The sequence below is a fragment of the Moschus berezovskii genome, chromosome 23, assembly GCF_049115385.1.
Source record: "Moschus berezovskii isolate FMDL1 chromosome 23, NW_MosBer_1.0, whole genome shotgun sequence".
Lineage (NCBI taxonomy): Eukaryota > Metazoa > Chordata > Mammalia > Artiodactyla > Moschidae > Moschus > Moschus berezovskii.
Window position 1 is genome coordinate 16582870 of NC_142482.1, and position 20506 is coordinate 16603375.

At 37.0% G+C, this 20506-nt stretch overlaps 1 protein-coding gene across 1 annotated transcript in view; it reads left to right on the plus strand.

The window, feature by feature from the left end:
- BMP5 (bone morphogenetic protein 5) overlaps window positions 1–20506 on the plus strand; it is a 142233-nt gene that overhangs the window by 104591 nt on the left and 17136 nt on the right. Inside the window, exon 4 of the mRNA XM_055406807.2 lies at window positions 15760–15954. Coding sequence (XP_055262782.1) covers window positions 15760–15954 — 195 coding nt within the window. The remainder of the gene's footprint in view (window positions 1–15759; window positions 15955–20506) is intronic.

A 20506-nucleotide genomic window follows, 5' to 3' on the forward strand; every position in this document is an offset into this window, starting at 1 on the left:
AAATTTTTTTCTGCTTACTGTGTGCGCAGTCTTGTCTGACTGTTTGCAACCCCATGCAGAGAGCACATGCAGCCGGCCAGGCTCCTCTGTGCTTGGAATTCACCAGGCAAAAACACTGGAGTGGTTGCCATTTCGCTCTCCAGGGGACCTTCCTGACCCAGGGATCAAACCCGTGTCTCTTGCCTCTCCTGTGCCACCTGGGAAGACTATTTTTCCTGTTGTTGGTACACAAAAATTGCTCTATTCCATATAGAGAAGGCTGAGTGTCAAAGAATCGATGCTTTTGAACTGTGGCATTGGAGAAGACTCTTGAGAGTCCCTTGGACCGCAAGGAGATCCAAAAGTTGATCCTAATGGATATTAATCCTGAATATTCATTGGAAGGACTGATGATGACATTGAAGCTTCAATACTTTGGCCACCTGATGTGAAGAGCCGATTTACCAGAAAAGACTCTGATGCTGGGAAAGATTGAGGGCAAGAGAAGGGAGTGACAGAGGATAAGATGGTTGGATGGCATCACTGACTCAGTGGACATGAGTTTGAGCAAACTCCAGGAGATGGTGAAGGACAGGGATACTCCATGAAGTATACTATATGGTTTGCTGTAGTTCATGGAGTCACAGAGAGTCAAACACGACTTGGCGACTGAACAGTGTCAGAGCTTTTCTAAAAGCACCAACAACTTAATCCTCTTGTATTTACACCAGCATAATTATTCAAACTATAAAAAAGTTCTTGAGTTAGTGCAATTAAATTGAAAATGCGTATGTTTAAAACTTTAATTACCCAAGATTTTGCCATGCTCTCTCCTCTTTACTTATGGGAATTTTAGGGTTCATTCCTGGAAATTGATAGCTGCCACACTTACATTAAGAAATAAGAAATGGGATTCCATTTTGTTTTTCCAAAAATATGAATGGGTTGCTTATTTCTATTGTCACTTCTTAGGTGCAGAGTAATTTAACATACTGATAAATTTTTCTTTTCCAAAATTGCAATATTTGTGAGGTCTTCTTAATGTGTTATCTTAAAAAATTAGATTTTTCAAAAATTCAATGATATATTTTGAATTAAAGAATATATACTCCTAATTAGAAAAATCTATTCTAGAATCTAAAGTTTTCATGTCATCATACATTAACCAAACATGCAAGTTACTCATTTTGGCATTCTTTTCCTTTTAATAAATGTGAGCACGTCTGTCTGAGAGAGATGTGGAGTTCTATACGTGATATCTGCTTAAAGTTAGTAAGTCCTGGAATCTGTTTCTTTTCAATGCAAGTATCTGATTAAATAAGTTTGCTGAGTTATCCCTGGACTCCCTAACACAATCTTTTTTACTTCACGGGGAAATTTTCCAAATTAAGCCTGTGTTGTCAATGACTATCTATCTGTGTTAAGGGTCAGATGATCTACAGGGCTGCTTAATCTGAATATCAGCTGACATGGTGCTAATCAGTAGCAGAAGAAATTTAGAGATCAAGTGTGATATTTTTCTTTTTGTCCTGCTGTTTTGACTACAGTTTCTCATTATTATGCATCTCACTTCAGAAAGTTGAGATATGTCCCCTTATCAGAAGATCTCTTACTAAACATTTTGAGATTTGATAATAGCTTTTCCCTTATCTGAACTTGATGTTTTAAAGCAATTAAGTCATTTTTGTTCATCCATATTGTTCCCTGCTGCTGAATTTATGGTGATGACAATTGATTTCAGATAAATAAATGAGGGTCTCTACTTCCAAGAAAATAAGAATCACATATCTTGCTAAATGTTCTAATAGGAAAAAGGAACATATAGTCCTATGATTTGTTTTCAGTAAATATTACTATAAATGAAGTGGTTCTTTATGTACTGTTTACTGTTGAGGATAATTAGAGCATACTTGCTTGACTTTAAGATGAACATTTAAGAATAAATTAGGAATATAGTCAAGGAATGCATGTGTGTGTGCTTAGTCGCTCAGTTGTGTCCAACTCTTTGTGACCCCATCAACTGTAGCCCGTCAGGCTCCTCTGTCCATGGGGATTCTCCAGGCAAGAATACTGGAGTGGGTTGCCATGGCCTCCTCCAGGGGATTTTCCCAATCAAGGGATCTAATCCAGGTCTCCTGCATTGCAGGCAGCTTCTTACCATCTGAGCCACTACAGTCAGTCAAGGAATCTTCAAAAACTTAAATGCAATGAAGAAGTAAAATTAAAATTTCCCCTTAGTTCAGAAATTAAATCAGTGTGTGAAAAAGGGCATGTTGAAGGCATTAGATAAAAAAAGTGCCCCAAGACCTGGTGTTAATGGCTATGGAATTGTTTGTATCATGAAGGAGTGAGTTCATGTGACTAGAGGAATTCACCGTTTACTTGACCTTTGTCTAGGGATTATTATATCTCCTAAGATAGTTTCTCAGATAACTGCAATTTATAAGCATATATTTATACATTTAGCATGATAGACATATAAATATTATATTCAGAGAGGGTACAGTAAATATATACCACCTTAAGGTGTCTAATATCAAATAGTTCCATTCAAAACAAAACTCAAGATATTATATAAAATCAGAGATGGAGAAATAGGTAAAGGGAAATAAATGTTAGATATCCCATGAACTTTCTTTTGGGGTAAATGTGTGTGTGTATACAAAGAGGGGAAATACTTAGGCATAAACAGATTCCCAACTAATCATGTCAAGGATCAGATAAGCTCACAGTTGAAAATCTATCATTATTAAGGTATCTAGAGAGCTCTTATTACAGCATTTAGTAGGATTATATTTTTTCTTTTAAGTGCCACAATGGAAACCTAAATTTCTCCAAAACATTTTAAAATGGCTTCTGTTTCTATAAATTTTAAAAACATTAAAGCATAAATAAATCTATGGTGATATGTCATTTTTCAATGTTTTTTTTGTATGAATCAAGCCAAAGCGAGATTTAGAAGATAGCTAAACAAAACAACTGCCTAGGCCGATTTAGGTGAATGATTTAGAAGAGTTTTCATTGAGAAGAATTTTTTTCTGTATCTTTATGGTAAAAATGACTAGATTTCTACTAAAAATAAATATGATATAGATTTCCTTTGGGGTTTAAGATCAGTATTTGTTAATTTTCCAAACCCATGTAAGCTGTGACCTATGGATTTTCTAACTTGTGTTATGTCTTAAAGCACATCAGAGAACATAAATCTTTCCTGGCTTTAGATTTTTGCTCTTTTCCCACTGCATAAAAATGAGCAAAATCATCAATATGCCTTTCATGGCTAGAATAACTAAACAGAAACATTGAAGCACTGTTAAATTTCTACCTTGTTCAACCTAACATCTTATTAATTCTCTTTTTAGTCATATACTATTTTTATAAACTATACTTTATGTATTTTCAAATTCACTCAACCTAGTAAAACATTTTCTGTCTATTCAAGTAACTGCTTTTTAATAATCTGATTTTGTCAGTATGTTTAATTTAAATTCCATACTAATATTTTGTATTTTTTTAGTTTTCATGATCAATTCAGGTTTTATTTCCTAGATACATCTGTAGCTCATATAAAATAAGCACTCAAACCATGTATTTTCTGTGGTGGTCAACCAACATAATATTAATAACTTATGGAAACTAACATTTCCTGAGAAGGTGCTAGATGTCAGCCATTTGGTGAGATTTTTAAATGGAATGTCTGCTTTATTTTCACTATTTTCTCATTTTGTACATGAGGAAAGAGTCTGAGAAAGCTCAAGAATCTTGCCCATGAATCTAAAAATGATTTATCTTCCAAGTCAGATCTTACATACTATGACTCTCACAAATGAGATGAATTTTATATAAATTCCAAACTGAAAAACAATGCATTTTTATAATTTCCAAACAAAACAGTGCATTAATCATGATTGTTATGGAACAAAATTGAGCTTTATGTTGGATTATTGGGAATTACCTTTGGGTTTTATATTTTCTACCTGGAATCTAACTGTGATCTGACCGACAAAAGGTAACTGCATTTTTGGCCATTTTTTTGTTTTTTTAAATCTATCTACTTCTATATTTCTTATAGCTCCATACATAGTTACTGTTACCTTGATAATTTGTAGACTGAAAAGAAGAAAATGTGACTTTTTCTGCCAGTGATCAGCTTCAACATATAATTAAATTTAGTAAAATTTCATTTCTTTATTTTGATAACAGACGTCTCCTTTTCTTTGTGCCCTGGGTTGCTCACTGATGTATTTTTCTAGGTTCCCCCACACACACCTCGTTTCCTCTCCTTCTGTGTTTTTACCCTTAATCCAAACTTTCCATCATGGAATTCTTATGTCTGCTCTCCCATCATCCTTTATTAAGTCTCAGCTGGTACCCAAGTTTGTGGTTTCCATCATGGTGCAATGAACTCACTTGAGGTGAGTCAAGCATGCAGTTCCCACAGTTTATTAATTATTTTCCAATATTTCAGTATGAAATTCGTCCTGTGTCTTATCTCACCAATTCTCTTCCCAGCATCTAGACTGGTGGTGACCTGTTATTATTCCAGCCCTAAAGAGGATTCTCTGAATTGTATTTTGGGGAGCAACAAATTGGGATAAAAATTTCCCCCAAAATTGAAAAAACAAAGTATCTGGCAATGAATCACATTTTTAATTTGTCAATGTGCTTAGCTTTGTTTTCTAATTTTTACCCCTGTGAGCAGAGTTATATTGGGTTAGCCATAACAGCTTTGCTAAAATCATCATATTTTGAACAAAATTGTTTCAATGTATTATACATCCCTTAGTTCTTTTGGATATAACAACTCATGATGCTGGTTTCTTTTTAAACATCTATTTTGCTATCTCTATTATTATATTTTTCTTTAGTTGGTATCTGAAATGAGCCTCCATAGCCTAGTTGAGTCTTGCACAATGATTAGTAGAGGGAAAATAGCTTTTCTTAAAAAATAGATTTGACTATAGTATATATTCAGTAATAAATTGAAAGTCTTGGATGTGGTGTTTTATGTCCACTATGTGTATAGTGTTTTAAAATCAAAATTTAAATCAACTGATTTGTTTTAATTTATAGTATGTTTATATTTGAATAACAGCCACTTGGTAAACATCATTTATTTATCCAAATTTTAGCATCACAACTCAGAAACACACATGAAAAATAGTTTTGGAATCGAACAGGAGTTAGTGCTGCTTCACTACCTGGTGAAAGAGGTATTTTACCATTTTTTAGATTTCCCTTAATGAAAAGGGAAATGGAAGTGTTTGGCAACATCTGTATTCCTGTTTTTGATTTTCCCTAATTCAAAACAGTAACTATGGAGCACCCATCTTGCCAAACAAATGCCAAGGTCAGGAACATACTCCAGTTTTTGTTGTTTATTATTTTCCCTATTCTAGGCTCTAACTCTGCTTTGACTGAGGATCTGAAGGGTAAATATTTTCATGGTAATATTTCATTTAGGGGCATGAAGAATATGAGATTACCCTATTCTCATTGTGCACAGAAGTTAACTCTGTCTCTTCCATTGTTCTTTCCCCTAAAAGTTGAACATTGTTGAATGTATTTCTTAAAGACATATTGCAGAATAAGGGCAGTGCTGGTTTTGCATCTTGAGTATGGAGCACAGTGGGAAGAAGTTAGTTAGTTCAGTCACTCAGTCATGTCCAACTCTTTGCAACCCCATGGACTGCAGCACACCAGGCTTCCCTGTCCATCACCAAATCCTGGAGCTTACTCAAACTCATGTCCATCCAACCATTTCATCCTCTGTCGTCTCCTTCTCCTCCCACCTTCAATATTTCCAAAATATTCCAATATTTCTAAATCCAGCTTGAACATCTGCAAGTTCCCAGCTCACGTACTATTGAAACCTGGCTTGGAGAATTTTGAGCATTACTTTGCTAGCGTGTGAGATGAATGCAAATGTGCCATAGTTTGAACATTCTTTGGCATTGCCTTTCTTTGCGATTGGAATGAAAACTGACCTTTTCCAGTCCTGTGGCCACTGCTGAGTTTTCCAAATTTGCTGGCATGTTGAGTGCAGCACTTTCACAACATCGTCTTTTAGGATTTGAAATAGCTCAACTGGAATTCCATCACCTCCACTAGCTTTGTTCGTAGTGATGCTTCCTAAGGCCCACTTGACTTCACAGTCCAGGATGTCTGGCTGTAGGTGAGTGATCACACCATTGTGATTATCTGGGTCATGATCTTTTTTGTATAGTCCTTCTGTGTATTTTTGCCACCTTTTCTTAATAACTTCTGCTTCTGTTAGGTCCATATCATTTCTGTCCTTTATTCTGCCCATCTTTGCATGAAATGTTCCGTTGGTATCTCTAATTTTCTTGAGTAGATCTCTAGTCTTTCCCATTCTATTGTTTTCCTCTATTTCTTGGCATTGATCACTGAGGAAGGCTTTCTTATCTCCTCCTGCTATTCTTTGGAACTCTGCATTCAAATGGATATATCTTTCCTTTTCTCCTTTGCCTTTAGCTTTTCTTCTTTTCTCAGCTATTTGTAAGGCCTCGCCAGACAACCATTTTGCCTTTTTTCATTTCTTTTTCTTGGGGATAGTCTTGATCACTGCCTCCTGTACAATGTCACAAATAGGTCCATAGTTCTCAGGCACTCTATCAGATCTAGTCCCTTGAATCTATTTGTCACTTCCATTGTATAATTGTAAGAGATTTTATATAGGTCATACCTGAGTGGTCTAGCGGTTTTCCTTACTTTCTTCAATTTCAGTCTGAATTTGGCAGTAAGGCGTTCATGAGCTGAGGAAGAAGAGAGAGCTGTTAGTCCATGAAAGACATCAACAATCACTGGCAATTTGGCTAAACTTGGTTCACTCACAGGAACAAAGGAAAATCATAACAAACCAAAGCATCCACCCACCTAAGTCAACAGTGTGTACTGTAAGTGAGGATCAAAACTTGAAATTAGAGGGAAGATGCTTCGATAGAAAAGTTACAAGTCCCTAATCCTTGAACATGGGTTATAATTTCTCTGTAGTCAAACTTTTCAAGTTTCGATTTGAAGGGAATGGAAAGTGGTAGGGGGACCACCTGTGTTGCTGTGGATGGAAGAAGTGTTGAGTGGTCTTCCCCCTTGATATTGTTGTTGTTGTTCAGTTGCTAAGTTGTATCTGACTCTTTGTGATCCCATGGACTTCAGCACGCCAGGCTTCCCTGTCCTCTATCTTAAACTTCACAAAACCAGCAGCTACGACAGCATCCTTGACAGATGCAATGTAGATGTCACTGCCAGACTCAGGAGATGTTTGGATTTCCTCCAGTCTTTTCAAGGTGGGGAGCGGAGACCCAAGAGGAAGGCATTAGCCCTAAAGAATCCCTAACAAAAGGGAACCCTGTGTACTGAAAGGAATGGAGTGGGCAGGGATGACTTAAGAGCCCTTCCCTGACCTTTATTTTATTCCTTTAAAAAGTGTAATCATTATTTTACTAGGAAAGTACATCAAACAATGTGTGTGAAACAGCTGTTAAATTACCACGTGTCAACATGGCAGCTGCTGCTTCCTTTTTAACTTCAGAAAGATTGAATCGGCTCCTCTCCTCAATTCCCAGTTTCCCTGACCCCTCTGAAAGGCTTGCTGGTTATGACTTTTGGGTATCAGCTCTATTTATGAGTGGAGGGACTCACATGATTTCTCTGTGAGGTGATAAAATGATAGAAACATGACAGTTCAGGTGTGTTTCTGACTCAGGTAAACACATGGGAAGTACCTGTTGTTTTTCTTCTAGACAGCTCAATAGGATGCTTTTGCTCTGGGGGCCACCATGGAATCATGAGGTGTCACTTGGTCCCTTATGTGTAAGTAAGTAAGGCTCCACTTTTCTTCACTCGAAAGAATGGTTTGTGATCCAACCATCATATATGAAGGATTAAACTAAGTCCCAAATATCTTAACTCCAGTTTTTTCTTTTTTGACAAAAAGTAGACACTTATCATGGTATATACATTAGGTATTAAGTATCAGGCCTTCACTATGTGTATTTTGGAAAGTATCTTTTACTCCTTTCATTCTTTCTTTTTATTAAGTGTCAAAATGATTTATTTCTCTTGCATTTTGGTAGTCCTGCACTATTCTAAGTCTTCTAGAAGTAGCTTATGATCATTTCATAGGTTCATGTATCAAGTTGAAAGGGAAGGTCAAACATTTAATGAACTATGTTTTTCTATATGATAAAAGTTCTTTTTGCATAATCTGTCATATAAGCTGGTAAAAAAGAATGTTTCCTTTAGAGACTCATAAATTTCCCAAGTAACTGCATTAAGTTCATTGCAAAGACCACTTTCATCCACTACAGATAAAATTCAGCGTCTGAAATTAATTTCAGTGCTATGAAACAAACCCAAACGAGCTTGACGTCTAAAAGCTTTTCTTCATTGATATCTTAACACGTAGTAATATATAGTTTTAAAAAACTTTTTGGTTGATTTCTGCTGAAATCCTGCTTTCATTATAGTTTTATTGAACTCTCCTGTGATTCTAAAGGAACAAAGTGTATGCGTGTGTACACATTTCTTATTTTAAAAAGTCACATAAGAACTGGAAAAGAGACTAAAAATAATTCACTCTTCCCATGGTTTTGTGAAAAGAATGTTTCTGCTTTCTTAAAATAAATGAGACCTGTAAGACCAACTGTAACCAAGCTTTTGGGGGCGTGTGACAGATGATGTCTGTAAAACTCTTAGGGCCTCGGGGAAAAGGCTCTATATATAAAGAGAAGAGCTATTAAAAAGTAAGTGCTTATGTGAAGGTAAACTACAATTCCTAGTTTGAGATTCATATTTCCACTAGCTGAAAAGAGAGCCTCAGTAAAAAGCATTTGTGAGGCTGGTCCCGCCTGAGACGGTGAGCCGCCGTGTTTCAGACAATGTCCCTGGAAGGAGGCTAATCCTTTTCCATCACTCAGTCCCACCCTCAGTGCAATAAAACATTTGCGCATTCTGGAAAGCTCCCCCCATGAGGCACAAACCTCTGGCCTTGCTCCTTTATGTTTCTCTGCCTTTCTTCCTTCTGCCCCGGCCCCTCTCCAGAAGCCTCTTGAACTGCAGGTCTCAGCTGTTTGAGTTTCCCCCTATCTTGCCTTGAGCCATGATACCCACCCATATTTCTAACCAAGCATCCCAATTTCTTTTCTCATCTCCATGATTTTCTCAGACGGTAGATGATAACAATTCCTTCCACAAACTTTTCACAAAGAATTGAAACTCCTTAAAAAATCTTTTCCTCCTTCAAACTTCTCTATCCTTCACATATCCCAATCCTAAAGGAAAATGAATTTCTTCCATTGCAATGTTACCAAGAATTGCAACTGTTATTTCTTGTCTGCCGGTTTAACTCAACCCCAGCGCATGCTGGCTCCTCAGGAGCTGTCCCCTCAGGAGCTGTCCCCAGCTGTCCTCTGTGGAGGTCATACCTCCAGTGTTATCTTTTCCTCTTTATCATCAGCCACAGGATTCTTTCCTTATTTGCACACGTTATTACACTTGACCGTTGTTTTGTTGTTGACACATTTTAGTAATGAATATATATATAATTGCTAATATATATTACTTAATAAAAGATGAAGTAGTTATTTTTAATTTACTCTTTTTTAAATTTAAGTATAGCAAAGGGATTGCATGAAGCGCCTGGCTTGTTAAATAGTGTTAAATGGAAGCTCAGAATCACCATGAAGAATCACTAAAAATTCTAACCACCTTGCACTCTGAAGTTCAAGAATATACATAATGGACCAACACCACATTACTGGGAGTTTTCAGTATCACTGAAATAGTTTAAAATCCCAGCTTTTCCTTGTTTTCATTTGTGATTACAAGACAATGTAAACCATCTTCACAACAGGAAAATTCTGAGCACGAATGTAAAATTCTATTTATGATACTTCAAATATCTGGCAATAGGTCTGTGCTTTTACTATAAAACTAGAAACTATGCAAATTTTTCATCAAGTTATAACACAGTTGAAATTCATAGCTAGATTACAATTTACTTAGTTTAAGATTTCACTGAGTTAAAATGTATATGGAATTTAAGTAGACAAAATTCTATCTCCCCCACATTCCTTAAAATCTGATATAAAAATGATTTAGTCTATATGCCTCGTAGAGAATTCCGCACATTTTGAATCATCTGTTTCTAAAAAAGGTACAATTCCAGTATAATTTAGAGCCGGGAAACTATAATTTAAGAGCACTAAAATCAAATTTAATCACAGATTGAAACTAAGAAAGAGCAAGAGAGTATGTGAATGAGAAAGAGTGCAGTGATTTGTTTTCTGTGAACTAGCCCAGGACGGATGCTGTGAGCTGTTCTGAAGTGAAAAATAGGTAATTTGTGCACAAGTTTCATCACAGGTGTTTTGGGTTAAGCATTCAATTACTGTGGGTTTATCGGGGGTGGGGGAGCAAAATGCAATTTATGCTAACATCTTAGAGTGATATCAATGTTTGGGCTCTGACAAATCCTCAAATGAATGTTTTTCAAATTGTGTATTCTGGAGGGAAACTGAATGCTCATATTTGGAACCACTTATCCTTATAACATCAACATGTCTCTAAAGAGCTGTTTTATGTCAGAGGCTCCTTTAATAACCCTGTTTTTAAAGAAATAAACATTTCGAAAGCCACATTTTCCCCCCAAAAACAGTCTGAAATACAAAACGAATCAGTTGGGGATGGATCCTTGGTTTGCCAGTCTACCTTCTCCATGATTCTAAACTTTAAATAGATGTGTTCAGAGGCAGACATGAATACAATACTCTGACACCCAGGACTTATATAAAGTCATATAGATCAGCGGAGCAAATCTGGAAATCTTGAATCTTTATCTTCAGTTATGGCAAAATGTGTAGGTTAAAGCTCCAGCATCATATACTTTCCTGTTGATTCTTGTGTGAAAATAATAATTATTTCCTTAGAAGATACTATCCTAACCTCATCTTTATTCATTTCACAGTTAATAAAACCGAGAAATGTTCCAACATTCACTTCTCAAATTCCTTCTCTTCCCTTGATACCTGTACAGTAATTTTGAAATGAAAGCAAGATGGCCGAAATAGGAATAGTTCTAAAAAAAATTCACATGGAAAGATTTAACGGGCATTCTTTGTTCAAATGTGAAAGATGATAACTCTGGACTCCCATATTTGTCCTCATCATCCCTTTTATTTAATAATCCAAGAATTCTGTGATACATAAACCTGGGATAATTCGGCACCATGTTCCTTTGGGCCCAGTTGCCATTAGTGAAATCACTGGAATGCTGATATATCCTTCAGAGAAGCTCTTCTATCTCCTCTCCCATTTTGCGTGGGAGATTCCAAGTGAATTTAAACTTGAACAAATCCCAGCAATCAAGTTCTTCTCCCTCTCTTGCTCTCACCCTGTCCATTTCCTCTTTCCAGTGAACAAGATCAGGCCATGGATGTGACGTAAAGAAAGTGTCCTCCTGTTCTAGGACCAATTATTCCCATCACTTGCCCTGCCCCTCACTTTGGGACAGTTTTGGATCTACCTTAAAACTTCCAAAGCCATCAGATTGCTGCTTGGCTCACCTTTGAACTGTTGCAGCTCTCTGAAGCTGATGCTGGTATAGTAGATCATCTTGAAACCGCCTGCATTCTGGGGCTGCCATCTTGTACCAGTGTAGTGCTACTTGGAAACCACTTTTCTGATGTAGGAAGACTCTTTGGCCATCACTTGTGTTACATCATTAACCAAACTCCAAAGCAGGGATCCCTTGCTCTCTCAGGATTTTATAGGGACTTTGGGTAAAAATAGGTCTGTTAGATTTCCACGAATATCCTTGGTTCTTAAGGAATTAATCATGCAAACATTGGAGCAAAGCCAGAAGGAAGACTGAGTTACAGACTCAAAATCCCTGCTTCCTCATACTCACTGGGACATTATTCTGAATCTATACTCTAGGGGTTCACCTTTTCCTTATGATGAGTTCTCTCCCTTTAGGCCTTCTGTTCTCTTCCAAATATATGCCTGGTGAATTAGGCTTACCCATGTTCTTCTAGCTATACCTAGACTTGTCTGAATCCTAAAATGATTAAGTTTGGATTCCAAGCTGGTGTCCCTTATCACCATTTTAATACTCTTTTTATTTCCCCAGGTCATTTTTATTTCCACTTTATATTCTTTTATATTTTTTCAGTTTCATATATATATATATTCTTTACATATCATATATAATGCATATATTTACATATACTTTTCCACATTCTTTTCCATCATGGTTGTCACAGGGTATTGGATATAGTTCCATGTGCTATACAGCAGGACCTTGTTGTTTCCTACACACATTTTTTAATGAGAAGTCAAAAATAAGGATCAGATTTGAAAAATAAAACCACTGTAATACACATCTACATATATAATAGTTTTCCTAAATCAAAATGTTTTAGATAGGTTTCTTTACCAATATATTTGCAGTATCTAAATTATCCTATATCTTTAATAATAAAAGTCAGCATTGTTAAACAGATTTATAAAAGTTTCCCTATTTTTAATACCTGCAATAGAGTCTGGATTTCTTTAGCACTTCTAAGGAAAGTGACTGTTCAGCCCTTTTCAAAAGGTTCAGTCAACATCATCAGTGGAGGTGTAACGTGTCTGAAGGAGAAGGCCAAATAATGCTTCCATGGTCTAGCTCAAGATCAAGACCCACTGAGCAAGTATTAACTTATGGAATCTTAATAGTCACCTCATTGCTGAAGTGGAAAGGAAACCAAGAGGAAACTTAATAATATCAAAAGTTATTTTAAAAGGAGTTCACGTTTGTTTGAAGGGGACTTTGCCTCACACACAATATCCCCCTTTGTAAAGACCAAGAAACCCATATTTGTCAAACACACACACACCTTTATAGTTTTCACAACGTAAATCTTGAGAGCAATCTTCTTTCTCCAGAGATAAAAATCAAAATATTGAGTCTTTCAAATAATTGCAAAAGGTACCCTCTTACAAACGGAAGATATTTGGAACTTTGGGCTCAGTGCTTATTTAATGAGAAAAGGGTCAGTGTGTTGTAATGAATAGAAAACTCATTTTATTGTATTCCATTGGTGCGTCGTGTGGCAACCTATCTCAATATTAGAAAGATCATCTATTAAAAATGATTTCTGCAGTTATCCATGTATACAAGTAAAAATTTTCATTCCTGTTAAATTAACACTTCATTAAAACATCAAACTCAAAGCTCAACAAATACTTTTTATGTTGTGTTCCAGGACAGAAAAAAAAAAATCCAAAATTTGAAGAACAGATCGCCAGTTATTCTAGTCCATCACAGTCAAGTTTCTCAGTTCTGTTTTTCTTTTTTTCTTTTGCTGTGCTCTCTGTCACTGGAAACATCTTAAACCAATTTCAAGTGCTACACCTGAATAAACATGTTGTAAAAGTGTTTATGTATTGAGGTGGGTCAGTTCAAGGTATGGTATTTGGCTGGAACTTCTAATTTCTCTTTTTACAGCAAAAGGGCTGCCAGAAGGAGGAAGTCTGAGCTGAATTAATACATTTGTTACAGTGGAAGTAGAATGGAAACTACTCTGACCACAAATCAAACTGCCTCTTTCATTTATGCCAGTGATAGAGTTTTTCTAAGAAATATAGACTCTGGCATGGAGCCACTGTAAGTTTGCATTTAAAAGAGAAACCCATAGGCTTATTTGTTTAAGGTTTACTGCTCTGATTATTTTGAAGTTCTTTCTCTGCTAGGATGGAGTGGAGTGGCATTTGGGAAGGGAGAGGCTATTTTCATGTTTGTAGGAATGTAACAAGTCTTCCCAACGAGCGATTGTTGAGGACATCAGTGAATGCTGTCTGCATTGACACACATGCATTTTTTCAACCAATATCTCCACATTTGAAGGACTTCTGTGTCCCTCACAACAGCTGCACCACCTCACTTAACACAGTCTCGTTTTCTGACGGTAGAAGGTCCCTGCACAATACAAGTATACACAAAAGTGTTTATGCTGCCAAAATAAATTGTGTTAAGAGCAAGAGTTTATTTGCTAAAATGCCATTGATGCCATTTCAGGGACTTGATTTCTTTCTTCCAAGGTGGGTTAGATCTTATAATGCACTGAAGCTGCTGTACAGTCTTGACTGAATAAATATTTTAAGAAAACTTGCACATCCCTCCAGGGGCAAGGCACGGCCAATCATGCACGTATTTCTAACCACATGATATTACTCTGAAAAGATTGGTAACTTTCATATCTGGAGTAGAATTTGTTTTTTGCATGAGCTTTGAGTAATTTTCAACTAAATGTACAACTTAAACACTTCATTGTCTCTGGGTAATTTTCATGGAATTTTTTATCGGTCAGCGGTTTTCTTTATATATATGCACATATATACATACAAACACACACATGTGCACGTGCACACACACACACATATACTTTTCTGGGATATTTATTTTAAATGAGAAGATCATAACAAGAGTTAATTGTAAAATGTATAACGAATGCCTAACTCCTAAGGTATTTGTGAAATCAAATAAAATAATGCATGGAAACCACTAAGGAAAATGCCTATCACAGAGTCAGGAAGTATCATGGTAGATGCCGGTGGCTACGAGTGTTGAAAGAGATGGGGAAGGGAAACGGGGACTAGCATTTAATAGTGACAGGAATTGCAGTTTAAGAAAGTGAAAAATTTGGGACATGGATGATGGTTGGAGTTGAACAACAGTGTGAATGTACTTAGTGCCACGGAACTGTGCAAGGTATGGTTAAAATAGTATGCTTTATATTATGTGACTTTTATCACAATAAAAATGTTTAAAAAAGAATAGAATACCTAGTGTACATAGCAAGCGCTCCAAACGCATTTGATATTGTTATAGTGATGAGTATTATTTTTGCTACCCCAATGGGAGAAGCACTTTTTCAACATCTACTTCTAGTCTCTAGGGCAGCTGACTTCTCATCCACTGTAGTTCAGGCCCTGGGCACACTCCTTTTCTGATAAACAGCCACAACAGTGGACTCAGAAGGGTCTAGGACACAGACTGCTTTAGACTAAGCTCATCTGGAATTTTTCTCCTTTCTGAGCATTTCCAGGCTTGATTTGCATCCTCTGAAATCCTTTCAGTAAACATCATTCAAGTGTGTCCAAGCGCAGAGAAAATTTTGAAATTTTCATATTTACTTCAAAATCCTTTACATGAAGAAAGACCTGGTACTTAAAGCTCCATGCCCAGTGGGGGCCTCTGGAAGGGTCTTTGAAGTGCTTTAAGTGGATCACAGCTTTGTAAAGTTTGCTGGGCACAGGCCCGAAGTGAGGAGGGGTTTATCAACCCTGGAAAGTCTCCAAAGAAACAGGGAAAAGGAGAAACACCCAGCCAGCCCTCCAGTTTTAATCACATGAAGGAAAATTATAAGGCATTTAATGCAGAAGTGCCCGTAGCTAATAGTTCTGAAATCACTGGTTCACATGGACATTTCCAGGCTGATGGTGGTCGAGCCATTTAGAACATTCCCAACTTTCAGGTCTGAGAAAGAGCCCATCAGTGAAGGCCCGAGGGTGTCGTGTGGCTAAAGGGTGATACGAAATGGATAATTGTCTGTAACAGTACATTTTCCACATTTATGAGATTCTTTGGCCTGCAAATAGAAGGTTCTGATAGTGTTTTCCAACATTTACCTTTTCGCACGGACCCTCTGAGCTCACCCCTCAGCAGATGAACTTCATCTCTTCTTGATAAACCCAGTGCCCCTTCCTTGGTTCCAGGTCACAGCATCAACGTGAAGTCGGCCGGCCTTGTGGGACGACATGGGCCTCAGTCAAAACAGCCATTCATGGTGGCCTTCTTCAAGGCGAGCGAGGTACTTCTCCGATCTGTGAGAGCAGCCAACAAGCGAAAAAATCAAAACCGCAATAAATCCAGCTCTCATCAGGACTCCTCCAGAATGTCCAGTGTTGGAGGTAAGATAAAACCAGAGCTGCAGTTCTGCACAGAGAGTTATGGGGTCGTATGTTGCAAATCAAGTAGCCACAGTAAATTTACCCTCTGGTGTACCCTCATTTGGTCTATTAAATCATCCAGCCGTGTTTCTCGCATCCCCCAAATGTTTCATCAGCAAATCATTCAGCAATTCATTTTAAAGTAAGCAGGACTTACCTAAATCTGCTGAAAGATGCAATTCAAATTCAAATCGAGCTGGTAATAATAAAATTATTAAATGGCTACAACAACAAAAGCTAGTCCAAACTGAACTCCACAACTTGTGAGCTGACCTTTCCCAGGAATCTCACATATGGATGGATAACAAGTAAATTCAAAATAAAAATATTACTTTGGTACTTAAAACAGTACATGTGAATCATGAGCTTAATTTTTACTGACAAAAGAAACAGGGTAGATTGTATGGAAACTGAGATAATATTTATATCTGCATTAATTATTTAGAGGGATATTATGGAGATAATTTGCTTTGAGTGTGTGTATATATATATACATGCTCATATGAAATCAAACAAAATGTTGTAAATGCACAGTTGATCCCACTGTGCTTGCAATTTAATCTATTAATGGAAAGATAAAAAACACACTTGATCTGAACTCATCTAACTGAGAAAATTTGAAGTAATTTAATCATATACTCTGTACCAATGAATACCTTTAGTTGCAAACAAATTTTTATAAGCTGTTCTTAGATGAAAATGATGGCTATTTTATTCCTAGGAATTGTCTTATCTATGAAAAATAAACCTATTTGAAGGAGAAAACTTGCCCTAGAACATCCCTAGTTAGTACAAACTGTTTGTTCATTTGTAAAATCTGTATTCTTCTGTGTTGACGGCCACCATATGCAGTGTACTTGTGAGGCATTGTGAATGAGCTGGTGAACAAAACAGATATGACCTCTGCGTAGGTATTTCAGCAAATACGAATGCTGAAATAAAGACACATCCACACAGTGTTTGCCATTAATGATTATAAATGAAACAAAAATATATAGAATTTTTTTTGATCCTGGGACTCTCAGCAAAAATACTAAGTGGAATTTACTGGAACCCTCCTAGAGTTAAGGCACAAGAGAAGTGTGTTAAAAAGAAGTCTATTTTGTGTATCTAGCAACAGAAGCACAGGGAAGAGTTCTATGAAATTGCATTATAGTAAATTACATTCTATACAGAAATCGATGCTTTAAAATAATTTTCCATCAAATCAGCTTCACTGTCTTTTTCACTTGAAAGTAAATGTGATATTAGTGCCTTATTACAAGGCTATTTTATAAAAATCTTCACAAGATATTTAGTTTGGCAAAAATTTTAATTGCTTAATATGAAATATGGAGAAAAATCACTTTCTAAGAACTTTTCTTCCTTGTAAATACTAGCCTGTCAAAGTTGTATATTTTTCTTTTCATATAGAATGGTTCTGAAATGGGTTGAAATGTTTTTAATTTAGTGTAGCAGGTTGCATTAAGAAAAAGGTTTGTTAAATCTTGAATAGTAAATAATTTTTGAGAAAATTTCAAAGGGAAAAGTCACCTACGTATTATTAGAGCTGGTAACGACTCTGGCAGAGGCGTTCCAGCAACTGAAATCATCTAAGTCTTTCTCCCTATTGGTGAACTCTGTTTATCTTCCCTTCCTGACCACAAGTAACAAATGTGCTTCTATAACTAGAGATGAATAAAACACATGAAGCAGAAATCACATAACTTTTCACCAGTTTCCTAACACCATTTAGAGTACAAAATTATTCTAATATAGACCAATATTTTCTTTTGAAAAAGTGTGTCATTGGCACCCATTTCTGTGAAATATGTAGTAGGTGGTTTTGGAACATGTTCATATTTTGATAATAAGAAGAAAGAAAGTAGTTGGTCTGTGTGTATGAGACTTAACCTTTCAATAGGTAGTAATCGAGCAGACGGGAAAAAGTCTCATAGGATTTGGCCCAAAAGACAGGGGTTTAATATAAACATAAAATCTGATACTTAGGAGACTTGAAATGCTAGTGAAATTTTAAAATTATCCAAATATAAATAGCAAATGCTGTAATACTACTAGGCTTTTACATTAAAACACTGTATGAAGACTCCATGAGAAAGGGGTCAGTAGGGAGAAGGGAGAGTTGTATTAGAAGTTTGCTCAGTTGCATTTTTTTTTTTTTTTGCAAAGCATATTCTCAAATGTTAAAAATCTCCAACAGTGCAGAACCCAGGTCATTCTTTCTGTCTTTACTTCATCCCTTTTTTCAAAAAGTCCTTCCTGTCTTCCGACTTCCAAGTGCCCTTTTATTATTCTGTGCTCCTGTGAACCTAGAACAGTGTCCAACACAAAACAGCAACTTCACAAATACACATTCAGGAAATCAACATGGTCACTGTATGGGAGAACTAGCTTCCCTTTTCAGCTGTGTTATATAGAACCACTGCCCCTAGATTTTCTGCAGAAACCCTTGTCTTTGCTGCTCTTTAGGTTTTTAGCAAAAACTTTGAGCAGACACTTTGTGAGAGATGTTACTTATTTCACAATGAGCCAGCACAATTGATTTTCCTTTGAACTTGGGTTTAGGGGAAAGGAAATGTAGGCAATAGCTAAATATTAAGGTAACCACCCTTTGGGTTGGAGAGGCACTAAGTTGATAAGATTTTAAAGAACCTACCAAGAGCAATCCTGGGTGTTCATTGGAAGGACTGATGCTAAAGCTGAAACTCCAATACTTTGGCCACCTCATGCGACGAGTTGACTCACTGGAAAAGACTCTGATGCTAGGAGGGATTTGGGGGTAGGAGGAGACGGGGACGACAGAGAATGAGATGGCTGGATGGCATCACCGACTCAATGGCCATGAGTCTGAGTGAACTCCGGGAGTTGGTGATGGACAGGGAGGCCTGGCGTGCTGTGGTTCATGGGTTCGCTAAGAGTCGGACACGACTGAGCGACTGAACTGAACTGAACAGAACCAAGAGCAAGATGCTATTTTAAGGACTATATCAGTATGCAAAAACAATAGAACATTCAAAATTTAAAGTATTTACAAGGCACAGAGCAAGTTCTCATTTACTGCAGAACTGCTTGAAAAGGTGCTCATTGCAAGCTTGGTATTACGACCGTTGGTGCCCTGCCTGCAACTCCCAACTCTGACAGGTGCTATATCTTGCCTAATGGATAATGTAAAGCCATTTCTCTTGTACAAAAAGTTTAATCAAAACCAGAAAGAACAATCGGTTGAAATTATTTGTTTAGAGTGCATTGTTATATAATTAATACATAATTTTATTTTTTAAAGATAATCATAAATAAAGCTAAAATCCTCCTTTAATCACCTAATTCTTTTAAGATAAGTTATGCTGATACACTGTTATCAACGTAATACAAGTACTTCCAAGTTTTTTCCTCCCTATATGCATCACTTTTGGAGAATATAATTTCATTATGTGTTATTAGATGCACATTCTTTTTCAGATTCATTTCTCTTATAGGTCATGATAAGATACTGGATGCCGCTCTCTGTGTGGTATAGTAGGTCCTTGTTATTTATCTGTCTTATATACAGTGGTGTATATCTGCTGATGCCCAACTCCTAATTTCTCTCTCCTCTTCCTGCCCCCTTTGATAACTATAAGTTTGTTTTCTATATCTAAGTCTTTGTTTTGTACATAAGTTAGTTTCTATCTGTTTCTTTTTTGGGGGGGTTTCCACATATAAGTGTATCACATAATATTTGTCTTTCTCAGTCTTACTTATTTCACTTACTATGATAATCTGCAGGTCCATTCGTGTTGCTGCAAATGGCACTATTTCATTCCATTTTATGGCTAAGTAATATTCTATTGTATCAATACATGTTTACTACATATTTTTTATCCATTCGTCTCTTTTTGGACATTTAAATTGTTTCCATGTTTCAACTTTGTAAACAGTGCTGCTATGAACACTGGGTTGCATGTGCCTTTTCAAATTATAGTTTTCTCACTTAGAAGTGGGATTGCTGGATCATACGGTAGTTCTATTTTTAGTTTTTCAAGAAAGTTCCAGACTGTTCTCCATGCTGCTGCTGCTGCCACTAAGTCGCTTCAGTCGTGTCCGACTCTGTGTGACCCCATAGACAGCAGCCCACCAGGCTCCGCTGTCCCTGGGATTCTCCAGGCAAGAACACTGGAGTGGGTTGCCATTTCCTTCTCCAGTGCATGAAAGGAAAAGTGAAAGTGAGGTCGCTCAGTTGTGTCCGACTCTTAGCGACCCCATGGACTGCAGCCTACCAGGCTCCTCCGTCCATGGGATTTTCCAGGTGAGAGTACTGGAGTGGGTTGCCATTGCCTTCTCCATGTTCTCCATCAGTTCAGTTCAGTCGCTCAGTCGTGTCCGACTCTCCGCGACCCCATGAATCACAGCACGCCAGGCCTCCCTGTCTATCACCAACTCCCGGAGTTCACTCAGACTCATGTCCATCGAGTCGGTGATGCCATCCAGCCATCTCATTCTCTGTCGTCCCCGTCTCCTCCCGCCCCTAATCCCT